The sequence below is a fragment of the Coregonus clupeaformis genome, chromosome 35, assembly GCF_020615455.1.
Source record: "Coregonus clupeaformis isolate EN_2021a chromosome 35, ASM2061545v1, whole genome shotgun sequence".
Classification (NCBI taxonomy): Eukaryota; Metazoa; Chordata; class Actinopteri; order Salmoniformes; family Salmonidae; genus Coregonus; species Coregonus clupeaformis.
Window position 1 is genome coordinate 15,888,074 of NC_059226.1, and position 20,709 is coordinate 15,908,782.

The 20,709-nt window shown below is 41.9% G+C and overlaps 2 protein-coding genes across 2 annotated transcripts in view; both read left to right on the forward strand.

The window, feature by feature from the left end:
• Window positions 1-1,342: 1,342 nt before the first annotated feature.
• On the forward strand, window positions 1,343-6,580 carry LOC121569474 (keratin, type I cytoskeletal 50 kDa-like). The gene is made up of 7 exons (XM_041880453.1): window positions 1,343-1,772; window positions 4,596-4,678; window positions 4,833-4,989; window positions 5,085-5,249; window positions 5,364-5,489; window positions 5,617-5,840; window positions 5,974-6,580. Exons 1-7 carry the CDS (start codon window positions 1,359-1,361, stop codon window positions 6,062-6,064), a joined length of 1,260 nt encoding a protein of 419 aa, XP_041736387.1. The 5' UTR covers window positions 1,343-1,358; the 3' UTR covers window positions 6,065-6,580.
• A 4,589-nt stretch (window positions 6,581-11,169) lies between these two features.
• LOC121570204 (keratin, type I cytoskeletal 13-like) overlaps window positions 11,170-20,709 on the forward strand; it is a 50,704-nt gene continuing 41,164 nt past the window's right edge. Inside the window, exons 1-8 of the mRNA XM_045211152.1 lie at window positions 11,170-11,650; window positions 11,771-11,853; window positions 12,132-12,288; window positions 12,515-12,676; window positions 12,793-12,918; window positions 13,038-13,261; window positions 13,496-13,610; window positions 15,573-15,631. Coding sequence (XP_045067087.1) covers window positions 11,186-11,650; window positions 11,771-11,853; window positions 12,132-12,288; window positions 12,515-12,676; window positions 12,793-12,918; window positions 13,038-13,261; window positions 13,496-13,610; window positions 15,573-15,631 — 1,391 coding nt within the window. The 5' untranslated portion in view covers window positions 11,170-11,185. The remainder of the gene's footprint in view (window positions 11,651-11,770; window positions 11,854-12,131; window positions 12,289-12,514; window positions 12,677-12,792; window positions 12,919-13,037; window positions 13,262-13,495; window positions 13,611-15,572; window positions 15,632-20,709) is intronic.

Consider the following 20,709-nt stretch of genomic DNA (forward strand, 5'->3'; position numbering starts at 1 on the left):
ATATATGTAAAGTATGCATGGTGTGTATTCAGGGCTCTAATTGCGACCATTTTGTTAGCATATGCTCCTAAATACAGTATTTTGCTGTGCGACCTGGAATTTTTATTTGGGAGAACCAGTGCGCCTAGAAAAAAAATTGCCCAGGTAATAGTTGTAGTAATTATTATGCTTCTCTGTACCGCAGCCTCCGAGTGACCGTTCAAGCTTTACCGTTCAAACTTTATGACCATATTATCAGCGCAACGTTTTTTTCTTTCTGTCGCGGATTGACCGGACTGCATTTTACATATATAAATCATGTCGCGGCCGTTCTGAAACTACTTGCGGGCCACTAACTATTTGTAAATGACCTTGTGTCATCATGTTACATCATTAGCTAGATAGCTAGCTAACAACCTGCCAACTTTACCAGTAGTAAGCAAACATTTGGTGGCACAGAAAATGGATATTTCTTCAAACAGTATTTTAACGCGATTAATCTCACACCAGTGCTACCAATGACAAATGTTAATTTAGAATCCTCTGTGTATTTAACGTTCGTTGACTGTTTTATACCGCAAAGTATGACTTCTGTGTTACTTTTGCCAAAGAAAATGTCCACAATAGTCATTCTATATGTGTTGCACACAATGTATGCGATTTTCTGCAGAATTTGTAATAATTTGGATTAAGTGCTGCTCCGTCAATTCAAAATATTGTTATAATCAATTATGTGCACTGGAATGGCTGTTAAGTAACAGAATACGTTGATTATAGTGTTTTAAGAACACATTCAAGCTTCATGTGCCTTTCTGAACAATGTTCAGTACCATCAATATTTCTTTAAAAAATGATCTAGATCACTCAAGGGAGTATTGCACAGAGCTGAAGGAGCATTGTGAAGTGACCTTTGGGGGACATTGGAGGCACTAAAGGGCACAAAAGGTGGACTGGTGGTCTCACATTGCCACTTAACCTGTCTATCAAGAGAAAGATGTCCAGACTCACTCAGATACAGTACATCCCCCACAGGTGACAAAGTTATCTGATGGTAAGTAGCCTACTACCTGCACCAAACAGTAGTACCTGTTTGGCCAAAGATGCAAGTCCTAAGAAAGTTAGGATTTTGTGCGTGAAACAGGTTAGAATTTAGATTCCACAGATCTTGTATTGACTCTCCTCCCGCCCAGACCTGATTAGTGAGCCTGTTAATTTGTTTTGTTTTCGTTAGCTTTTGGCTAAGGGTGGAGTGATTTCACTGCATGTCATCTAGGTAGAGCCCCCTCTCCTCTCCCTCATTTCGTAGCATAAAAAGGCCTGCGTCCAACGACTCCTCACTCACTCCTCTCTACTCAGACCAGACAGCAACTTCCGTCACCATGACCTCCTTCTCCAGCAACAGTTTTGTGTCCTCTGGTGAATCCATAAAGGGAGCATCTATGGCCTCCTTTCGCCACATGTCCATGTCTAGGGGAGGTGGACACATCAGCGCCATGTGGGCCGGCAGCATGTACGGGGGTGCCGGTGGGTCCGGGGTGCGCATCTCCAGTGCCTCCAGCACCGTCTCTGCTGGCAGTGAGGCTGGTGGCAGCTCCGCTGTGAACGAGAATAAGAAGGCCACCATGCAGAACCTGAATGATCGTCTGGCCTCCTACCTGGACAAGGTCCGCTCCCTGGAGAAGGCAAACGCTGATCTAGAGATGAAGATCCACCAGTTCCTGGAGAACAAAGCCACACCTGAGGCTCACGACTGCACTACCTTCAAAGTCGTCATCAACAAACTCCAAATCCAGGTAAGTCCACCAAACAACCTCTGCTAAACAGGTAGCTTCTATTAAACAGAGTCAGACTGTGGTGAAGGGAATGGTAGAGGGAATGTAGAAGAGGTTTAGAAAAATGGGCCTTTGTGTCAGTATAATGGTGTGAGCGTCATCATGCCCTCTGTGATCCCTTTCGATACAAAATAATAAGCATTCAGAAAAGACTGTTGCTTGGATACATTGATTTTTTAAAAAATCAATTTGAATAGTGTTCATTGACATCAATGGATAAACTTAAAGCCATTTTAAACACAAAATGAAGCACAATGTTTACATGCTTCCAACTCTGTTGGAACAGAACCCTCGGTAAGATAAAAGCAGAGTGGGTATTTTTGCATCAACAGCCTTTCCTGTGTTTCCACTCACTCTGGGCCACATCTTAATTGGGGAGAACGGGCTCGTGTTATGAGTGGAATGGTATCAAATACATCCAATACATGGTTTCCACTGCCATTATTATGAGCCGTTCTCCCCTCAGCAGCCTCCTGTGATCCAAACGGAGTTTCCCTGAGGCCTATAGACCTAGGCCTATACTAAAAAGGGTTTACTTGGTCAGGGATGCTTAGAGAGCAAGCCTTAGGGCAGGGATCGTTGTCACGCCCTGGCTCTGGGGACTATGTTATGTTGAGCCAGGGTGTGTAATTCTATGTTTGATTTTCTATGTTGGGCTGAGTGACTCCCAATCAGAGGCAACGAGTGTCAGCTGGGTGTCTCTGATTGGGAGCCATATTTAACTGTCTGTCTTTCACTTTGTGTTTGTGGTTTCTTGTTCATTTCGGTTTGTGTTAAACTGTAGACGTCACGTTATCGTTTTGATCGTGTGATCAGTAATAAAAAGATATGTTCACCTTCAACGCTGCGCCTTGGTCCTCATCTCTAACCAACGATCGTGACAGAAGAAACCACCATAACTGGACCAAGCAGCATGAAGAAGAGAAAGGAAGGACTTGGGAGCAGTTGAGTAGGAGTCTCGACTGGGCCAAGCCAAGAGAAGAGGAGAGAGGTTGGAGTTTGGAGCAGTGGGGTGAGAGTCTGGCGAGAATGATGGAGGCCTGGCCCACGGGGAGGAGAGACCCCCAGAACATTTTTAGGGGTGGCTCACGACGTCGGGGCAGCAGGAGGCCGCTATGGAGCGGTCCAGCGGGGTTGCAGAGGAGGCCGCCAGGTTACGGGGGCCACTGGTAGAAGAGGGGATGGAGGGTGTAGAGGCACGGCGAGAGGTACTGGCGTGTGTTGCCAGTCCGGTCCGGCCCGTTCCAGATCCCGGTGTAGAGCCAGTGGTGTGTGTCCCCAGTACGGTCCGGTCTATTCCTGCTCCCAGCACCAAACCTACGGTGTGCGTCGACAGCCCAGCCCGGCCCGTTCCTGCGCTCCGCACCAAGTCTGTGGTGCGCGTCGCCAGCCCAGTCCGGCCCATCCAAGCTTCCCGCACCAAGCCAGTGGTGTGCGTCGTCAGTCCGGCACGGCCCGTGCCTGCTCTCCGCACCAAGTCTATGGTGCGTTTCGTCAGCCCTGTCCGGCCCGTTCCTGCTCTCCGCACCAAGTCTGTGGTGCGCGTCGCCAGCCCGGTCCGGCCCGTCCAAGCTCCCCGCACCGGGTCAGTGGTGCGCGTCGTCAGCCCGGTCCGGCTCATTCCTGCTCCCCGCACCAAGTCAGGGGTGCGCTTCGTCAGCCCGGTCCGGCCCGTTCCTCCTCCACGCATCAAGCCAGGGGTGTGCGTCGTCAGTCCAGCACAACCCGTGCCTGGGTCATGTCCGGAGCCGGATCCGCCGCCGAGGCGGAGTGCCCACCCGGTCCCTCCCCTGTTGTGGTTGTTTGGCGCGGCCGGAGTCCGCGCCTTTGGGGGGGGGGGGGTACTGTCACGCCCTGGCTCTGGGGACTATGTTATGTTGAGCCAGGGTGTGTAATTCTATGTTTGATTTTCTATGTTGGGCTGAGTGACTCCCAATCAGAGGCAACGAGTGTCAGCTGGGTGTCTCTGATTGGGAGCCATATTTAACTGTCTGTCTTTCACTTTGTGTTTGTGGTTTCTTGTTCATTTCGGTTTGTGTTAAACTGTAGACGTCACGTTATCGTTTATTGTTTTGATCGTGTGATCAGTAATAAAAAGATATGTTCACCTTCAACGCTGCGCCTTGGTCCTCATCTCTAACCAACGATCGTGACAATCGTTAACTGGCAGATTTTATTTGGCCCCCCCAAAGTTTTCTGAGTCCGATTCTTTTTCTTTGTTTTTGGACATAAAAGACTGTAAAATCTCTAGGAATTTGCTCATTTTAATTTAGGAAAGCTATTCTCAAGTATTTCCCCTCATAAATAGAGAGACATAGAGTATGTGATCATGTACCAATGTAATCAAGGTTTGAAAGGATTATGTTTTTGTCAAATACAATATCTGTTTGGGATTCTTGCGTCAATTTGCGGAGTATAAATGATTTATAATTATGTTCCAGCCCCCCGACCATCCGCTCAATAAAAAAATCAGCCCTGCCTTAGGGGGTAACATATAATTGGTTCTCATTCTGTGTAGAATTCACTGTAAAACAAGAATGAAGACAGGCTACCTGTTTTATGTCAAATTGAATGTGTTCTCTGTTTTTGCAACCCATATTAGCTGATTGCAAAATAGTTTATGTTTCTTTCACAGTAGGTTTGTTCAACTCTCTGCACTGTTGTGAGCCAGATTAAATGATTTGCCAATTATTCAACCATTTATCCCAACATTTGTGATTGGCATTGTACCCGTCTTCTTTCTATTTCATTGTGACAGTGACATTCCTCTGTGCCCCCTTTCAGATCTTTGATGCCACTCGTATGAATGGAGTATTCTACATGGCTATTGACAATGCTAAGCTGGCAGCAGATGACTTTCAAGTCAAGTGAGTGTGAGAATGACTGTGGTAGCTGTATATTACATCAGCAAGTATCCATTAATGCAACCTCTATGAAAATGGAAAAAAGTGTGGTACAAAAAGTGTAGTACAAATGTTGCCAAAACAAAAGGCAAACTGTTGGTGTTTTGATGTTACACAGGTATGAGAATGAGCTGGCTATGACGCAATGTGTGGAGGCTGATATTGCTGGGCTGAGGCAGGTGAGGGACGAGCTGACCATTGGAGGATCCAACCTAGAGATGGCAGTTGAGGAGCTGAAGGAGGAGTTGGTCCACCTCAAGAAGAACCACAAGGAGGTGCGCCTGAATGATTGCACTAAGTACCAAGTTATCAAAGCTTCTAAGCTAGGGGAAAAAGGTTGACACTTGGTCTTCTGATATTTCTTCTTCAGGAGCTCAAGGCCCTCCGGGCGCAGGTGGGTAGTCAGACGGTCAACGTGGAGGTTGATGCTGCACCACAGGAAGACCTCACCAAAGTCATGGCTGATATCCGTCAGCACTACGATGCCATTGCTGCCAAGAACCACAAAGAACTGGAGTGCTGGTTTAATGCAAAGGTAATACCAGATCTTTTATTTTTGACCAATGACATGATAATGTTTTTAACTAATTGTTTCTAATGTCTCTTCAGTGAATTTGATAGCTAATTATGCCCTTTATGTCATTTACAGACAGGAGAAATCCAGAAAGCTGTCGCCTGCAGCACCGAGACCGTCCAATCATCCCAATCTGAAATCACTGAAGTTAAACGCATAATGCAAAGTCTAGAAATCGAACTCCAATCCGAACTCAGCATGGTGAGATTAACTACAAACACCAAGTTGAGAAAAAGATGTCCTCTGTATTTACGTTTATTAACCACCCATCTTCTGCAGTATGTCACAGCTCCTATTCATTTCTCTTTTCCCTATTCTTGTCTAATAGAAAGCATCCCTGGAGGGCACCCTGGCTGACACACAGAACCGCTATGCCAATATGCTATCGAGTTATCAGATGCGGGTGACCATCTTGGAGGGCCATCTTGGTCAGATACGTGGTGACTTGGAGCGCCAGGGCCAGGAATACCAGATGCTGCTGGACATCAAGACCAGGCTGGAGATGGAGATCACTGAGTACAGGAGACTGCTGGATGGAGAAATGACAAGCAGGTGAGCCTGGGATTCTACACCTCAACCCGCACAAGTCTTCCAGAGCATTCGATTTAATTGAAATAAAGATTGTATGGCAAAAACTATTGCGCCAAAGTAAGTCTACCTAATGATGTTGTCTCTGACCTTGCAGTGTCTCAACAGCCACCACAACGCGCAAGGTGGTGACTATCGTCATGGAAAGTGTTGACGGCAAGGTGATCAGTGAGACCAAGACCAAGTGAGACACATCTTGAAACGGGGACTTCACAGAACAGAACACCATCCCTCTGATGCCTGATGTCAACCTTTCTCAGAAGCTGTGATTCAATTGGGTTGTGTAAACGTGTATCTTGGAATTGATATCTTCAGATAGATTTGTCAATAAAACAAAGCCCTACATCTTTTGTTTTATTTTTGTTTTGATTTGACAAAAAAAAAAAAAGACAGAAAAAAGCTATCCAAAACATAGTTGTGGCAATTAGGCCAAGATTGATTCTATTGCAGTTTTGGTTGAGTAGGCTGTATCATGATCTCTATTGAAACAATAACAATTATTTTGTTCACAGACAAAGAATAATACAGTATACCGTACTCCCCCCTATAGAGTTAAGCTTTGCCAAACAGATGAGCCTAGATCCTAACATAATATTCACTAACATAATTGATCAAGTCACTTTCACTGAAAAATGGCAAAGGCCTACACCATAGGAGGCTGGTGGGAGGACCTATAGCAGGATGGGCTCATTGTAATGACTGGAATGGAATATATGGAACTGTATCAAACATATAGAAACCACATGTTTATAGCTCCTCCCACCAGACTCCTCTGGCCTACACACAGAGTAACATTGCATTTTTAAATAAACTGCTGTTTTTTGCTCCCTACATGAAGTGTCATACTGTTTAATCAGAGGCTGCCCTCTTATGCCATGTTATAGTAATGCAGTTCCATCACTTCTATGGCAGAGGGCTTCAAATACAAAAGCCATTTGACTTGTAGGATATGAATGGGATTCAGTTTTATTAATCTGGCATGGATAGTGTAACTTCCAGCTAAACATTTTGTGGGGTGGTAGGCAGCCCAGCAGTTGTAGCCGAAAGGTCACCCATTCAAATCCCAGGCCAGGCGCTGGGATAAAAGGGGGGAAATTGATCTGGCAACTGGAGGGCTGCTGGGTTCATATCCTAACAACAATCCCCACAACATGCTCTCCATCCAGGGGTGCTGCACTGCAGCTTGACCCTGTGCTCCTCCCAACTGTGTGTCTGTATGATGTGTGTGGAGGGTTGAGAAATGCAGAGAGCAGAATATACATTTCCGTTGTTTGCTGTGACTGCGGACAATAAAGTTGTATTGTATTATTTTAGGCCTTTTTCACACTAGCCTACTGAGTTAACGAGCTGTACTGCTCTGGCCTGATTCTGAAACTCTGTGAAACTGTGACAGTCCGCTTTAGAGTAGATTTCAAGATTTGTTTCCAGATTTCTATGAAATATGACCTATAATTAATTAGTGAAATAGTTTTCTTTCCAAATTTCTTTAAGTATGTTCAAAAGCAGCTTTTCTGTGTTGGAATAGTGTGGGCATACCCCAGCAACAGAATGGTGTGGGCATACCCCAGCAACAGAATGGTGTGGGCATACCCCAGCAACAGAATGGTGTGGGCGTATATACCCGTCCATAAAAATATTCACGCGACTAGACCGCTGATTGGCCAGCTCCTCTATGAGGAAATAGCAAGCATTTTTTAAACGTCTGTTTGAGATAAAAGTTTGAGGTTGATTTCTTTATATGGTTTTTCTCCAATTTATGCTTTGGCCACAAATACGAGTAAAGGATGAGTCAACAACATTATTTGGGTATGAGTTAACAGAATATTAACTTTTAAAAGTGAGATTTTCACTGGACAGTTACTTTAATGTGCAATCTAGGCTCCATGGGAGAGAGAGAAACAATCATTACATTTACATTTACATTTTCGTCATTTAGCAGACGCTCTTATCCAGAGCGACTTACAAATTGTGGTATATAACAAATTACCAAAGTACAGAAGTCTCTAATTACAACAATGAGAAGAATAACAGTGGCTATTAATACTTGCAGCCTGTATTTGAGTTGGCTTACCACAGACACATAGCTAGCCCCTTTCCAATGCTCAGTCAAAGAGATTGAAAAATAATTTGAGTTCACTCAGTTTGATGGCTTTACTTTTTGAAAGATATGTGACATTTACTTTTTATTCTTATGTTTGCTCTACGTCACGTACGTTTTCTCATCAAGTCTGGGTTTAATTTAGCTTAGCAAGCCTAATTTATTAAATGTTTCTTAGAAGAAGATAACTAGTAGTAGCTAGTATGAAAGGACCATACAACATGGCAAAACAGGTAATATGACTAGAGTTTGCTACCTAGCTACCTAAATTAGCTAACTTTAGCTTTCACTGAACTGCAGTTTTAGTGTGGTGCCCTTCAACTGTTATGATGTTTGAACTGAACCACAGAAGTTTGAACTGAACCACAGCACTCGCAGTGCACACAGCTTCAAGTGAGCCAATTAGAGTTTGACTTGTCGGCTAACTCCAGGGTGGGCCCTGGCCCCTGGGATAAAGGGATTGTTCACCCAAATTACAAAATGACACATTGGTTTCTTTACTTTGTAAGCAGTCTGTGGACAAGGTATGACAACAATCCATGCTTTGGTTTAGTTTCCCTGGCACTGTTTCCAAATGCTAACATTTTAGCAAATGTGTCAATAATCCCATTCAAGTCATGGTACTGATATTAGCATTTTTCACACATCATGTTCAAATAATCTATAAGTGACTTTGTTGAGCTTCACAGTCAAATGTAGATACTTTCAGATGCCAAAACCATCACAAAACCAGCCTTTTCTTGTTCCTCATCCTCATCTCACCACTGCCTCCTCATACATTTGTCACTGAAACTTTAATTGATAAAAGGAAATCACCTTAAATATGCATAACAAGTGACATCACACTTCAGAGACTTTAGCAAAGAGGATAGGAAGTAGGAAGATAGGCAGAAACTGCTTCTCTAATAGAAATCCTGTGCATGTGCAGGCCGTCAAATCAAAGGCACTCCTTCGATATAGTTGTTTTTGACGAAAATTTTAATGTGTCAGTTTGTCACTTTCACGAGGTTGGAGTAGTTCAGCTACATAAGACATTGGCTCAAATCTAGATTGTGCTTTTAGATTTCGAGAAAATTAACAACTTCCCAAACCCCAAATTATTCTGCAGCGTGAAGCGTTCCCGGAAGTGTAGCAATGTTGGGCCTATGGGTTTAGGAACTCTGTGACTTTAGCATAAAAATGTCAATAGCCAATATGTTGTGCACCTTCAAGGGGAATGAGGCCATCTATGACACTAGGGGGCATCAGTGAGAAATATCAGAGGTGTTGTCAGTCAGTGGAGAGGAATCTACAGTAGAATGACCCCACACCGATTCAGTAGCAGCACTGCAGCACAACATTGTGCCAACATAACATATACACATAATAAAGATCTACAGAGATGTCAGGAAAGGGTTAATGGGTATTAGCTTACTGACATACTTTTTATTTTGAGATTGAATACATTGGGATAAAACATTAGGCTAATCTTCATTTAAGGATTGTATACTACTCCCCCATTGCAGATAGAGTCAAAATGATATAGATTGCAATAATCCAAAAATAATACGTTATATAAAAAAACATTGACTGCTTTTTGGACACATTTTGTTTCCAAATGTTGTCAGTTTGATGTCAATGAACTCTGCAGGGCATTGAGATACTGTATGTTAGTGTCATAAGTGAAACTTAGTTATGAAGTTGTAGAAACTGGTTTGTCACCTCTGTCAACATGATTGCTCAGGAAAAATGTTTTCTCTGTAGTATTATACACTGTTACGAGTTCAGCGGTTGGCATTCTTTGAATAGACAGCTCATACATGCTTGTGTTGCTTTTCTTCATCCTACTTTGATGAATGATACAAAAGCTCTAAAAAGGGTGTGTGATGTTTTTGGCTTCAAGTTAGCATCAGCTCTGTTTCATGGGAACAAACCCATTAAGTTTCACTTGTTGGTTGAAAACTACGATTTTTTCAGATATGGTGCTTGTGTAGTTGAGGTATTGCATAAGGTAGAAACAATCTTTGTAATCTTGAGCATTTCAATAAAATAGACATCATCAGAGTTCTCACTCGACTCCAGAAAGTCCTGAAATGTGAGGAAATGTGTGTTTTTTAAAATTAAGTTCAGGCAACCTTCCAGAACCTTACACTCTAACCATAATTAAAAAATCACAGTAAACTCTAATAAGGACCTGCTGTAAACTGTTCTAAGAAGCCTTTTATAGCTTTAACCTTTGTGAACAAGATATTTCTTGCAACTGATTGTCTTTTCACGGTTTTGTTTCCTGAGAGAGGTGATCTCACCCTTTCTCACTTTGGCTGTAATATAAATTATGCTACAAACATAAACATTTTAAATAGGAATTCCAAACTCCAATCTGCACTCTTGTGGTTTTGCATCCAAGATAATCAATATTCGAATTTGTTAGCCAACAACACAGAATACATTTCTATCGGCCTAACTTTCAAAAAGTGTTTTTGAAATCCCGTCTACTATACACTCCTTTATAGTGTAAAGCAATGTTTAACACGTCAACCAATTCAGTGTACTCTACAAAAAAAAAAAAAAAAAACATTATTCACAGGCCTTTGGATTGTGTCAAGTTCATTACAATAGATATGATTTGGTGGTCCTCTGTAGCTCAGCTGGTAGAGCACGGCACTTGTAACGCCAAGGTAGTGGGTTTGAACCCCGGGACCACCCATACACAAAAAAATAAAATGTAAGTCGCTTCGGATAAAAGCGTCTGCTAAATGGCATATTATTAGTATTATTTGGAAACAATACATGATTGATTGTTTATGTAGGTGGAGTTCTCACATACAGTAATGTGTCATCGTTGTCTCACCCTAGTATTAGTCTAAAGAGCAAGTAAGGCCTCAAGGCTGTCAGGTCATCATAACTACCAGTGCTACAGTTAGGGATTACTTTCAAATGTCATCTGTTTCTCAACAGTCATAAATTATAATTCTATGACTTGTTTGCATTGGTGACCTTCAATTGAAAAAACTGTCTAAAATCAACAATTACTTTTGTAGGCTGAACTAGTTTGAATCTTAACTACTTTGGAATGCATGCCTGGTGTGCCCTTTTATAGTATGTAATTATTGTATTGAGTTCCAAGTGTTGTCTATATCCTCCTCTCATAGCATAAAAGGAGCTTGGACCAACTGCTCTGCACTCACTTCTCTCCAGCCAGAGCAGTAAGACATCAGCAGACTCCATCAACATGTCCTTCTCCAGCAGCAGCTTCAGATCATCCTCAGGTGGATCCATGAGGGGCTCATCTATGGGATCCTCACGTATGTCCATGTCTGGAGGTGGTGGCATGTCCATGTCTGGTGGTGGCAGCCGCATCAGTGGCAGCGTGTACGGGGGTGCTGGTGGCTCTGGGGTGCGCATCTCCAGTGCCAGAGCCTCCAAGTCCTTCTCTGCTGGTGGTGCTGGCTTCGGTGGAGGCTCCAGCTTCAGTATGTCTGGTGGCGGAAGTGGCAGCCATGTCATCGGCAACGAGAAGTTCTGCATGCAGAACCTGAACGACCGTCTGGCCACCTACCTGGCCAAAGTCCACACCCTGGAGAAGGCCAACGCTGAGCTGGAGCTGAAGATCCGCCAGTTCCTCGAGGCCAAAACCTCCCCCACTGCTCGCGACTATGGCTCATTCCATGTCATCATCAGTGACCTCCAATCCAAGGTAGGCTATTGTATGCCAGCATTGTTACACTTTTCTTTCATGCCACATATTGAAAAACCTGCACTAAGTATTTTATTTCAAATTTAAAACAACAACAAAAAGTCTTAATTTTCTTTTCAGATGCAGGACGCCATCCGTATGAATGGTGCAGTCCATCTCAGCATTGACAATGCCAGGCTTGCCGCTGAAGACTTCAGAAGGAAGTGAGTTCACTCACCAAATGCCAAATATTTTGTCCACTCACTCAGACAAATATTATGACTCAATACCAGAAAAGTGACCGACTGATTCCAGTCTAGTGTACAAATAAAAATATTGATGCCATCTGTCATGTAAAAAAGCTCACACTGTGAAATAGCTCACAATCGTTGATTATGATCGACTGTGAGCTTTTTTACATGACACCGTCAACCTAACAGACTGACAGAGCAAGTTAAGACACACTGGTACACTGTAAATAATGTCATGCTTTATGATGTAGGTATGAGATCGAACTGTCCATGTGTCAGTCAGAGGAAGCAGACATCGCTGGGCTGAGGAGAGTTCTGGAAGAGCTGAATATGTCCAAGAAGGACCTGAGCATGCAGATCGAGGGGCTGAGAGAGGAGTTGGTCTTCCTCAAGAAAAACCACGAGGAGGTAGGGTTTTCTTTTCCTTTTTCTGATTCCCATACTAGCCTATCTATAGTGTCTTGCTCTTAAAATAACAGATCCAGCCAGGCAATACTGTACAACATTTTAGTGAGCAAGAAATACATCATAATCTATGTATTTAAATCTAGAAACACTTGAACAAATCCAGAACCACTTTCTGAACCATGACGATGACCTAGAGACCTAAACCCGTTTCATTGTCCTTCTTCAGGAGCTGTTGTCCATGCGTGCCCAAATGAGCGGCCAGGTCCAAGTGGAGGTGGACGCTGCACCACAGGAAGACCTCAGCAAAGTCATGGCTGAGATTCGCGAACACTACGAGGCTGTCGCTGCCAAGAACAACAGAGATCTGGAGGGCTGGTTCCACGCCAAGGTAATTCTGTTTCTCATTATAAAAATGATTCCATAATGTAGGTCCACGTTATTCAAAATGTCCCATCAATTGAATTGTTCACGTAAAAACATTATTTTGGATGGTGTTGTCCACAGACCGAGGCGCTTAACAAGGAGGTCGCAATTAGCACAGAAGTTATCCAAACATCCAGATCTGAAATTTCAGAAGTCAAACGCACACTGCAGAGTCTTGAAATCGAACTTCAATCACAAATGAGCATGGTAAGACTGTTCAAAAATCATGAAAATATATTCATTTTGTTTCAATGTCTGCCACCCATCGATGAATTTGCTCAACTGATTCCTGAGGTTTTGTTCTGCTCTTCACTTCTCTCCAATAGAAATCATCCATGGAAAATACCCTTGCAGAGACAAAGAACCGTTTCTCCATGCAGCTGTCGGGTTATCAGATGCAGGTGACCAGCTTGGAGAAACAGTTGGTAAATCTCAGGGCTGACTTGGAACGCCAGGGCCAGGAATACAAGATGCTGCTGGACATCAAGACCAGGCTGGAGATGGAAATCGCTGAGTACAGGAGACTGCTGGACGGAGAGATGACAAGCAGGTGAGCCAAACAAGCCTATTCTATTAGTTCATCAAATTCTATTCTTAAACTATCAAGGGTGTTTTGATTCTAAACTTTGAGCAGGTTCTAGGCTAGGCTCACTGACTTTCTTAATAGCAAAACAGTGGCCCCACCAGTTTGTACACTACCAGTAGAATTATGTCCAAAATCTGCAAGGTCAAGACATATTGTGTTTGGTACAGTCGATTATGGTGTTTTCTGTTTGGTCCACAGTGTCTCCTCCTCCTCCTCCTCCTCCTCCACCAGCACCAGGAAGGTCATCACTGTGATAGAAGAGGTGGTGGATGGGAAAGTGGTCTCCTCCAAGCAATCCTCAGCTTCTTCATATGCACGCCACTGATGTAGTACATGAGTGTACTAAGGGAAATACAACAACTGATTATCTGACCCACTAAACATCCAGTGCATATCTGGAAGGCAACAGCAATAAGAATAATACGTCTGTAATCCTTTGTTTGTTCAATTACTTTGTCTTCATAATAGGCAAAAAATGTTTTTAACGACTGCTTTTGTTTCATTAATGATTTCATGTGTACCTATTTAATTAAACTTCATGAAATAGTTTCAGTTGTGAGTGGTAAGGTGGAGCTCGGTGTTAGCCTGATTACTAGGTGGGGTGTCAACTAGTGTTGGCTTTAGGGATGCAAGTAGAAGTTAAGCAAACCTACATGTACATGTCCCAGCATGATAATCTAACATATTTACATGAAACATATTTACAGCACTCATTTATTCTGAAATGTTAATATGATACAATTACATTCAGAAATTCAGCTAAGAGTGAAAAGTTTGACAACCATTCCGAGTCTCCTCTTCATGTCAGGATAATCAGAAGGACCAGTTACTCCAGGGTGGAACCACCCAAGCAGCCAGTTATATAGAAAATGAAATATGAATGGGTAGGATTTAACCCCTAGAGCCTATTGACGCACCGGTATGTCAATCTAAGTAACGTAATAAAAAAATCTAAATCCAACGCATCCGCCTGTGTCGCCCTTCCGCATCTGCGGTTGAAAGTGGCAGAGCTACAGCACTGTTTGTCAGACCAGGAGACATCCCGAAAATCGGTCTTCTCACCAAAACGTCTGCAGCATCCGAACGGTATGCCACATATATAACGGTATGCTACAAGCAAGCCTGTTTCTCTCCCCAATCAGAGGCAACCTCCCTGTCTCCCAGACTCTGACCAGCGGCAGCAATCTAACCTCCTCCCTACTATGTTTAGAAAACATATTTGTAGGCCGAAATTGTGGGGGAAAGCACTAATCATGTTTATGCAACCTAATAATCACCCTTAGAAAACTTCCAGAACCACTTTAATTTTTATTTCAAATTGAGTAAATCTACAAGAGAAATTGGCCCACCCTAGTCATAGGAATGTGACATTGCACAGCAGAAAGCTGGTTTATTTCTCCTTTCTCATTATTTTTCTTCTTGATTTCAATATGGAATGAGTACTGGTATTTGCACATTCTGTTTCGTATTGATTAAAAGGCTAATTTTAAGAAAAAAAAGTAAAATCTTGTTTTTTTAACAATAGTAGCAGTTCATTCAATTGGGGCAGGCATGGGGCATGGGGGTGCACGAGATGTTCCCACATGATAAAAGGGGGGCATGAGTGAAAAGGTTCGGGAAGCACTGGCCTAGGTGATTATGTAGGGTAGGCTATCAATTCAGCTACATATTTTGTATGACAGTGATTTTTGAGTGGGTCAATGCAAGATGCTGCATTGGAATGTTGAGTCAGTTGATTCACAGGACTGAGAGAGGAAGGGGGTCCCTCTGGCAGGTCTTCTAGGCTCCTACACATGTGCAGTCAACGTGCTCTGTTCATAACCCTCAGGTGTCTCAGCTTTGTCTTTGAGTTTAGTAACCATTTTAGAAAGACCTACTACATAGTGGAAGTTATTGAGCTTTTGAAAGGGTTTGGTCTGATCTCATTGTTTTAAGTCTGGGATTTAAACACACTATCAGACTATTTTCACCAAACTGGGACAGAATAATGTAGATTGTTTTTGTTATGATACTGTAAAACTCAGTTATATTCTGCTGGTGTTTGAAAAGAATGATGACTATCAAACAAAAAATTGTCAACACAGCAGGCTAAACCTATCTGAGCATAAGACCAGTGACTTTACCACAGATTAACACATCCTTTTCTCCCTCTCCTCCTCCTCCTCCTCCTCCTCCTCCTCCTCCTCCTCCTCCTCCTCCTCCCAGACACCTGGGCAGCTGTGGGGCCCTGGCAGCACGGTGTGCCACCCTTCCCCTGTCCTCCCCCCTCCTCCAGACCACACCCTGCCGCAGCTTCATTAACCTGGCTGCCGCCATCACTGCCCACAGGATGGAGTACTCTGAGAGCCGCACACTAGGTTGAGACATCATCACACACACAACTCCTCTCTGCCCCTCTTTCTTGTCAGCCCCTGTTGACCAGAGGTGATTCTAAAGCCCCACTTTCCTATTCTCAACTCCAGTAACCTTCAGTTAACATGTGGTTGGATTGAAATAGACCTGAGCATATCATATCTGTAGTATATCACAGGCCAATGTTTACTCCTGACTTCTTTTTTTCAAGTGTATCTGAGTAGTCTTATGAGTATTTTCTTGATGGATCCCCCTATCCTTCCACATCCAGTTAATATGACCCTACTGTAGAAAGGGGAGACTCTCACGAACACGATGGTGATCTCTGTTCTGCTCTACATTGAATAAGTGTCCCAGGACTCGTCTAAAGGTAACCCATACAAATGAATGGAAGTATGGAGGTAGTTTTGTGCCAACAAAAATAAGGGCTTAAATATGTGTAATATATATATATATATACAGTGGGGAAAAAAAGTATTTAGTCAGCCACCAATTGTGCAAGTTCTCCCACTTAAAAAGATGAGAGAGGCCTGTAATTTTCATCATAGGTACACGTCAACTATGACAGACAAAATGAGAAAAGAAATTCCAGAAAATCACATTGTAGGATTTTCTATGAATTTATTTGCAAATTATGGTGGAAAATAAGTATTTGGTCAATAACAAAAGTTTCTCAATACTTTGTTATATACCCTTTGTTGGCAATGACACAGGTCAAACGTTTTCTGTAAGTCTTCACAAGGTTTTCACACACTGTTGCTGGTATTTTGGCCCATTCCTCCATGCAGATCTCCTCTAGAGCAGTGATGTTTTGGGGCTGTCGCTGGGCAACACAGATTTTCAACTCCCTCCAAAGATTTTCTATGGGGTTGAGATCTGGAGACTGGCTAGGCCACTCCAGGACCTTGAAATGCTTCTTACGAAGCCACTCCTTCGTTGCCCGGGCGGTGTGTTTGCGATCATTGTCATGCTGAAAGACCCAGCCACGTTTCATCTTCAATGCCCTTGCTGATGGAAGGAGATTTTCACTCAAAATCTCACGATACATGGCCCCATTCATTCTTTCCTTTACACGGATCAGTCGTCCTGGTCCCTTTGCAGAAAAACAGCCCCAAAGCATGATGTTTCCACACCCATGCTTCACAGTAGGTATGGTGTTCTTTGGATGCAACTCAGCATTCTTTGTACTCCAAACACGACGAGTTGAGTTTTTACCAAAAAGTTCTATTTTGGTTTCATCTGACCATATGACATTCTCCCAATCCTCTTTTGGATCATCCAAATGCACTCTAGCAAACTTCAGACGGGCCTGGACATGTACTGGCTTAAGCAGGGGGACACAGCAGGATTTGAGTCCCTGGCGGCGCAGTGTGTTACTGATGGTAGGCTTTGTTACTTTGATCCCAGCTCTCTGCAGGTCATTCACTAGGTCCCCCGTGTGGTTCTGGGATTTTTGCTCACCGTTCTTGTGATCATTTTGACCCCACGGGGTGAGATCTTGCGTGGAGACCCAGATCGAGGGAGATTATCAGTGGTGTTGTATGTCTTCCATTTCCTAATAATTGCTCCCACAGTTGATTTCTTCAAACCAAGCAAATGCTTACCTATTGCAGATTCAGTCTTCCCAGCCTGGTGCAGGTCTACAATTTTGTTTCTGGTGTCCTTTGACAGCTCTTTGGTCTTGGCCATAGTGGAGTTTGGAGTGTGACTGTTTGAGGTTGTGGACAGGTGTATTTTATACTGATAACAAGTTCAAACAGGTGCCATTAATACAGGTAACGAGTGGAGGACAGAGGAGCCTCTTAAAGAAGAAGTTACAGGTCTGTGAGAGCCAGAAATCTTGCTTGTTTGTAGGTGACCAAATACTTATTTTCCACCATAATTTGCAAATAAATTCATTAAAAATCCTACAATGTGATTTTCTGGAAAGAAAATTCTCAATTTGTCTGTCATAGTTGACGTGTACCTATGATGAAAATTACAGGCATCTCTCATCTTTTTAAGTGGGAGAACTTGCACAATTGGTGGCTGACTAAATACTTTTTTCCCCACTGTATATACATATTTCCTGAGCTTTCTTATATCTCCTAGGTATAGGACAGACACTTCAAAACCTTATTCCTTATGATTTATTTTTTGACTGTCTTTTTTTGACATTTATGAATGTGTTTGTTAATCAATGCATTTCTATGGGCTATAGCAGTAAAGGCCAAATTCAATATTTTATCAAAACATGTTTTTAATATAATCTTTTGATACTTAAAGGGTTCGTAAAATTCCAAATCAAAAAGCTAAATGATCCATGGTACGACCTTCCTAAAACAATTCCATATGTCAGTTTAGATTAATAAACTACTTATCTATCTATAGGGAGAAACCCTATCATAGTCTTCTGTTTGAAGATACTGTCTGGGATTTGGGAGTCTGTTCAATGGTAATCTCAATTCTTGATATACCCATTGATTCTTTGAAGAATATAACTAATACATTACTCATGACCTTACCACAACGGTCTGTCTTTATCATAACCCAAAATATAACGTTTTATTACTCCATTGTTTACAAACAACGCTGTAAACAAAATGTTTAGCTTCAAAATATGGTTAAATCTATCATGTGGAAGTTGTTCCTTGCATCTAGAGCACTGTCTATGAATCTGAGGGGTGGTACATTTCCCTAGCCCCATCCCTCAGCTGTTTACCAAAAACAAGTGGTGGGGATCCCATTTAGTTGTTTTTCAAATCACATACTGTAGCTTTAACACTCACTGGTCTGAGATGTCTTCTGTTACACCTGTTTGGCCACTCCCATGACCAACCTTAGAAATAATCCACTCTTTATGCTCATCAGTCAACACATTGGACTGGTTTTCCAAACATAGAAGTCTAGTCCTAGACTAAAAATGTGATGTTCAATGCAAATATTTTGTCCAAGACTAGGTTTAATCTGGGTACACAAGGTTATTTTGGATACATTTTGATCTAACATCAATTCATAATAGAGGGGTTCATGGTATGTCAAATCTAGGCCTATACGTAGCAAGGAAACTATGTCAAAGAAAGATTTGCCTAAATGAATAACCAATACATGCAGCAAATAACAGATTTTGTGCGACAGTGAACTTAGTGAAGTGCCCTGAAGGGAGTTACATTATATTTTTACAGTATGTATACCAGTCAGATAAGGTCACGTACAAGGTGTTTCTTTCTGCATTGTGAGCCTGCATTCTCATAACACTATAATAGCAGTAGATATCAACCATTTATCTTACATGTAAAAGGTTAACTTGTTCTAAATTATAGTCTTCCAGAAAACTATGTTCCTATAGACGTCAAACTAAATCTAACTTACATTTTGCATATATCACAAGCTAAGTAAGCATTTTCATATAGCACAAGCTAAGGATAATTACACTCCACCCTTTTGCAAAAATATCAGTTTACACAGTGTTCTCCACAGTCAGAAAAATATGTGTGCTTGACATTAAAATGGTCTGACATATGACATTTAAAATAAGATTGACATAAAATGTACAGAAAGGCAATTTCTCGTAACAAAGTCATAGCAGTATATATCAACAATTTATTACATTTACATTTGAGTCATTTAGCAGACGCTCTTATCCAGAGCGACTTACAGTTAGTGAGTGCATACATTTTCATACTGGCCCCCTGTAGGAAACGAACCCACAACCCTGGCGTTGGAAGCGCCATGCTCTACCAATTGAGCTACAGGGGACTTTATCTTACATGTAAACGGTTAACTTGTTCTAAATTATATTCATAACACTGTCATAGCAGTATACATCAACAATTTATCTTACATGTAAAGGGTAAACATTTTCTAAATTATAGTCTTCCAGAAAACTATGTTCCTATATTCATCAAACTAAATCTAACTTACATTTAGCATATAGCACAAGCTAAGCATTTTCATACAGCACAAGCTAAGGATAATTACACTCCATGTTTTGCAAAAATATCAATTTATTAAGTGTTCTCCACAGTCAGAAAAATATGTGTGCTTGACATTGAAATGGTCTGACATATGACATTTAAAATAAAATTGACATCAAATTTACAGAAAGGTCATGTCATGTAACAGCAGGCTCTAATTTATTTGATATCATAGGCTAAATTCTTACCCCTGCCTCAACACAAACAGGTGCACTCTTGTGCATGCAAACATACAGTGCCTTCGGAAAGTATTCACACCCCTTTACTGTTTCCACATTTTGTTGTGTTACAGCCTGAATTGTATAAAAAATGAAAAGCTGAAATATCTTCAGGCAATAACTATTCAAACCGTTTGTTTTCGCCAGCCTAAATAAATTCAGGAGTAAACATTTGCTTAACTAGTTACATAATAAGTTAAATGGACTCACACTGTGTGCAATAATAGTGTTTAACATTATTTTAACATGACTAACACATCTCTGTACCCCACACATACAATTATCTGTAAGGCCCCTAAGTTGGGTAGTGGATTTCAAACACTGATTCAACCACAAAGACCAGTGAGGTTTTCCAATGCCTCGCAAAGAAGGACACCTATTGGTAGAGGTGTAAAAATTAAAATAAAGCAGACATTGAATATTCCTTTGAGCATGGTGAAGTTAATTAATTGCACTTTGGATGGTGTATCAATACACCCAGTCACTACAAAGATACAGGCGTCCTTCCTAACTCAGTTGCCAAAGAGGAAGGAAACCGCTAAGGGATTTCACCATGAGGCCAGTTGTAACGTTAAAACAGTTACAGAGTTCAATGGCTGTGATAAAAAAATTTAAACGACTGCTTTTGTTTCATGAATGATTTCATGTGTACCTATTTAATTAAACTTCATGAAATAGTTTCAGTTGTGAGTGGTAAGGTGGAGCTCGGTGTTAGCCTGATTACTAGGTGGGGTGTCAACTAGTGTTGGCTTTAGGGATGCAAGTAGAAGTTAAGCAAACCTACATGTACATGTCCCAGCATGATAATCTAACATATTTACATGAAACATATTTACAGCACTCATTTATTCTGAAATGTTAATATGATACAATTACATTCAGAAAT

Bases quoted from the DNA above. Each gene is read 5' to 3' on its own strand.
- LOC121569474 (XM_041880453.1), top strand. From the start codon at position 1,359: ATGACCTCCTTCTCCAGCAACAGTTTTGTGTCCTCTGGTGAATCCATA. The intron at 5,250-5,363 runs GTAATACCAGAT...TGTCATTTACAG, and splicing joins AGTGCTGGTTTAATGCAAAG to ACAGGAGAAATCCAGAAAGC. The intron at 5,841-5,973 runs GTGAGCCTGGGA...CTGACCTTGCAG, and splicing joins GATGGAGAAATGACAAGCAG to TGTCTCAACAGCCACCACAA.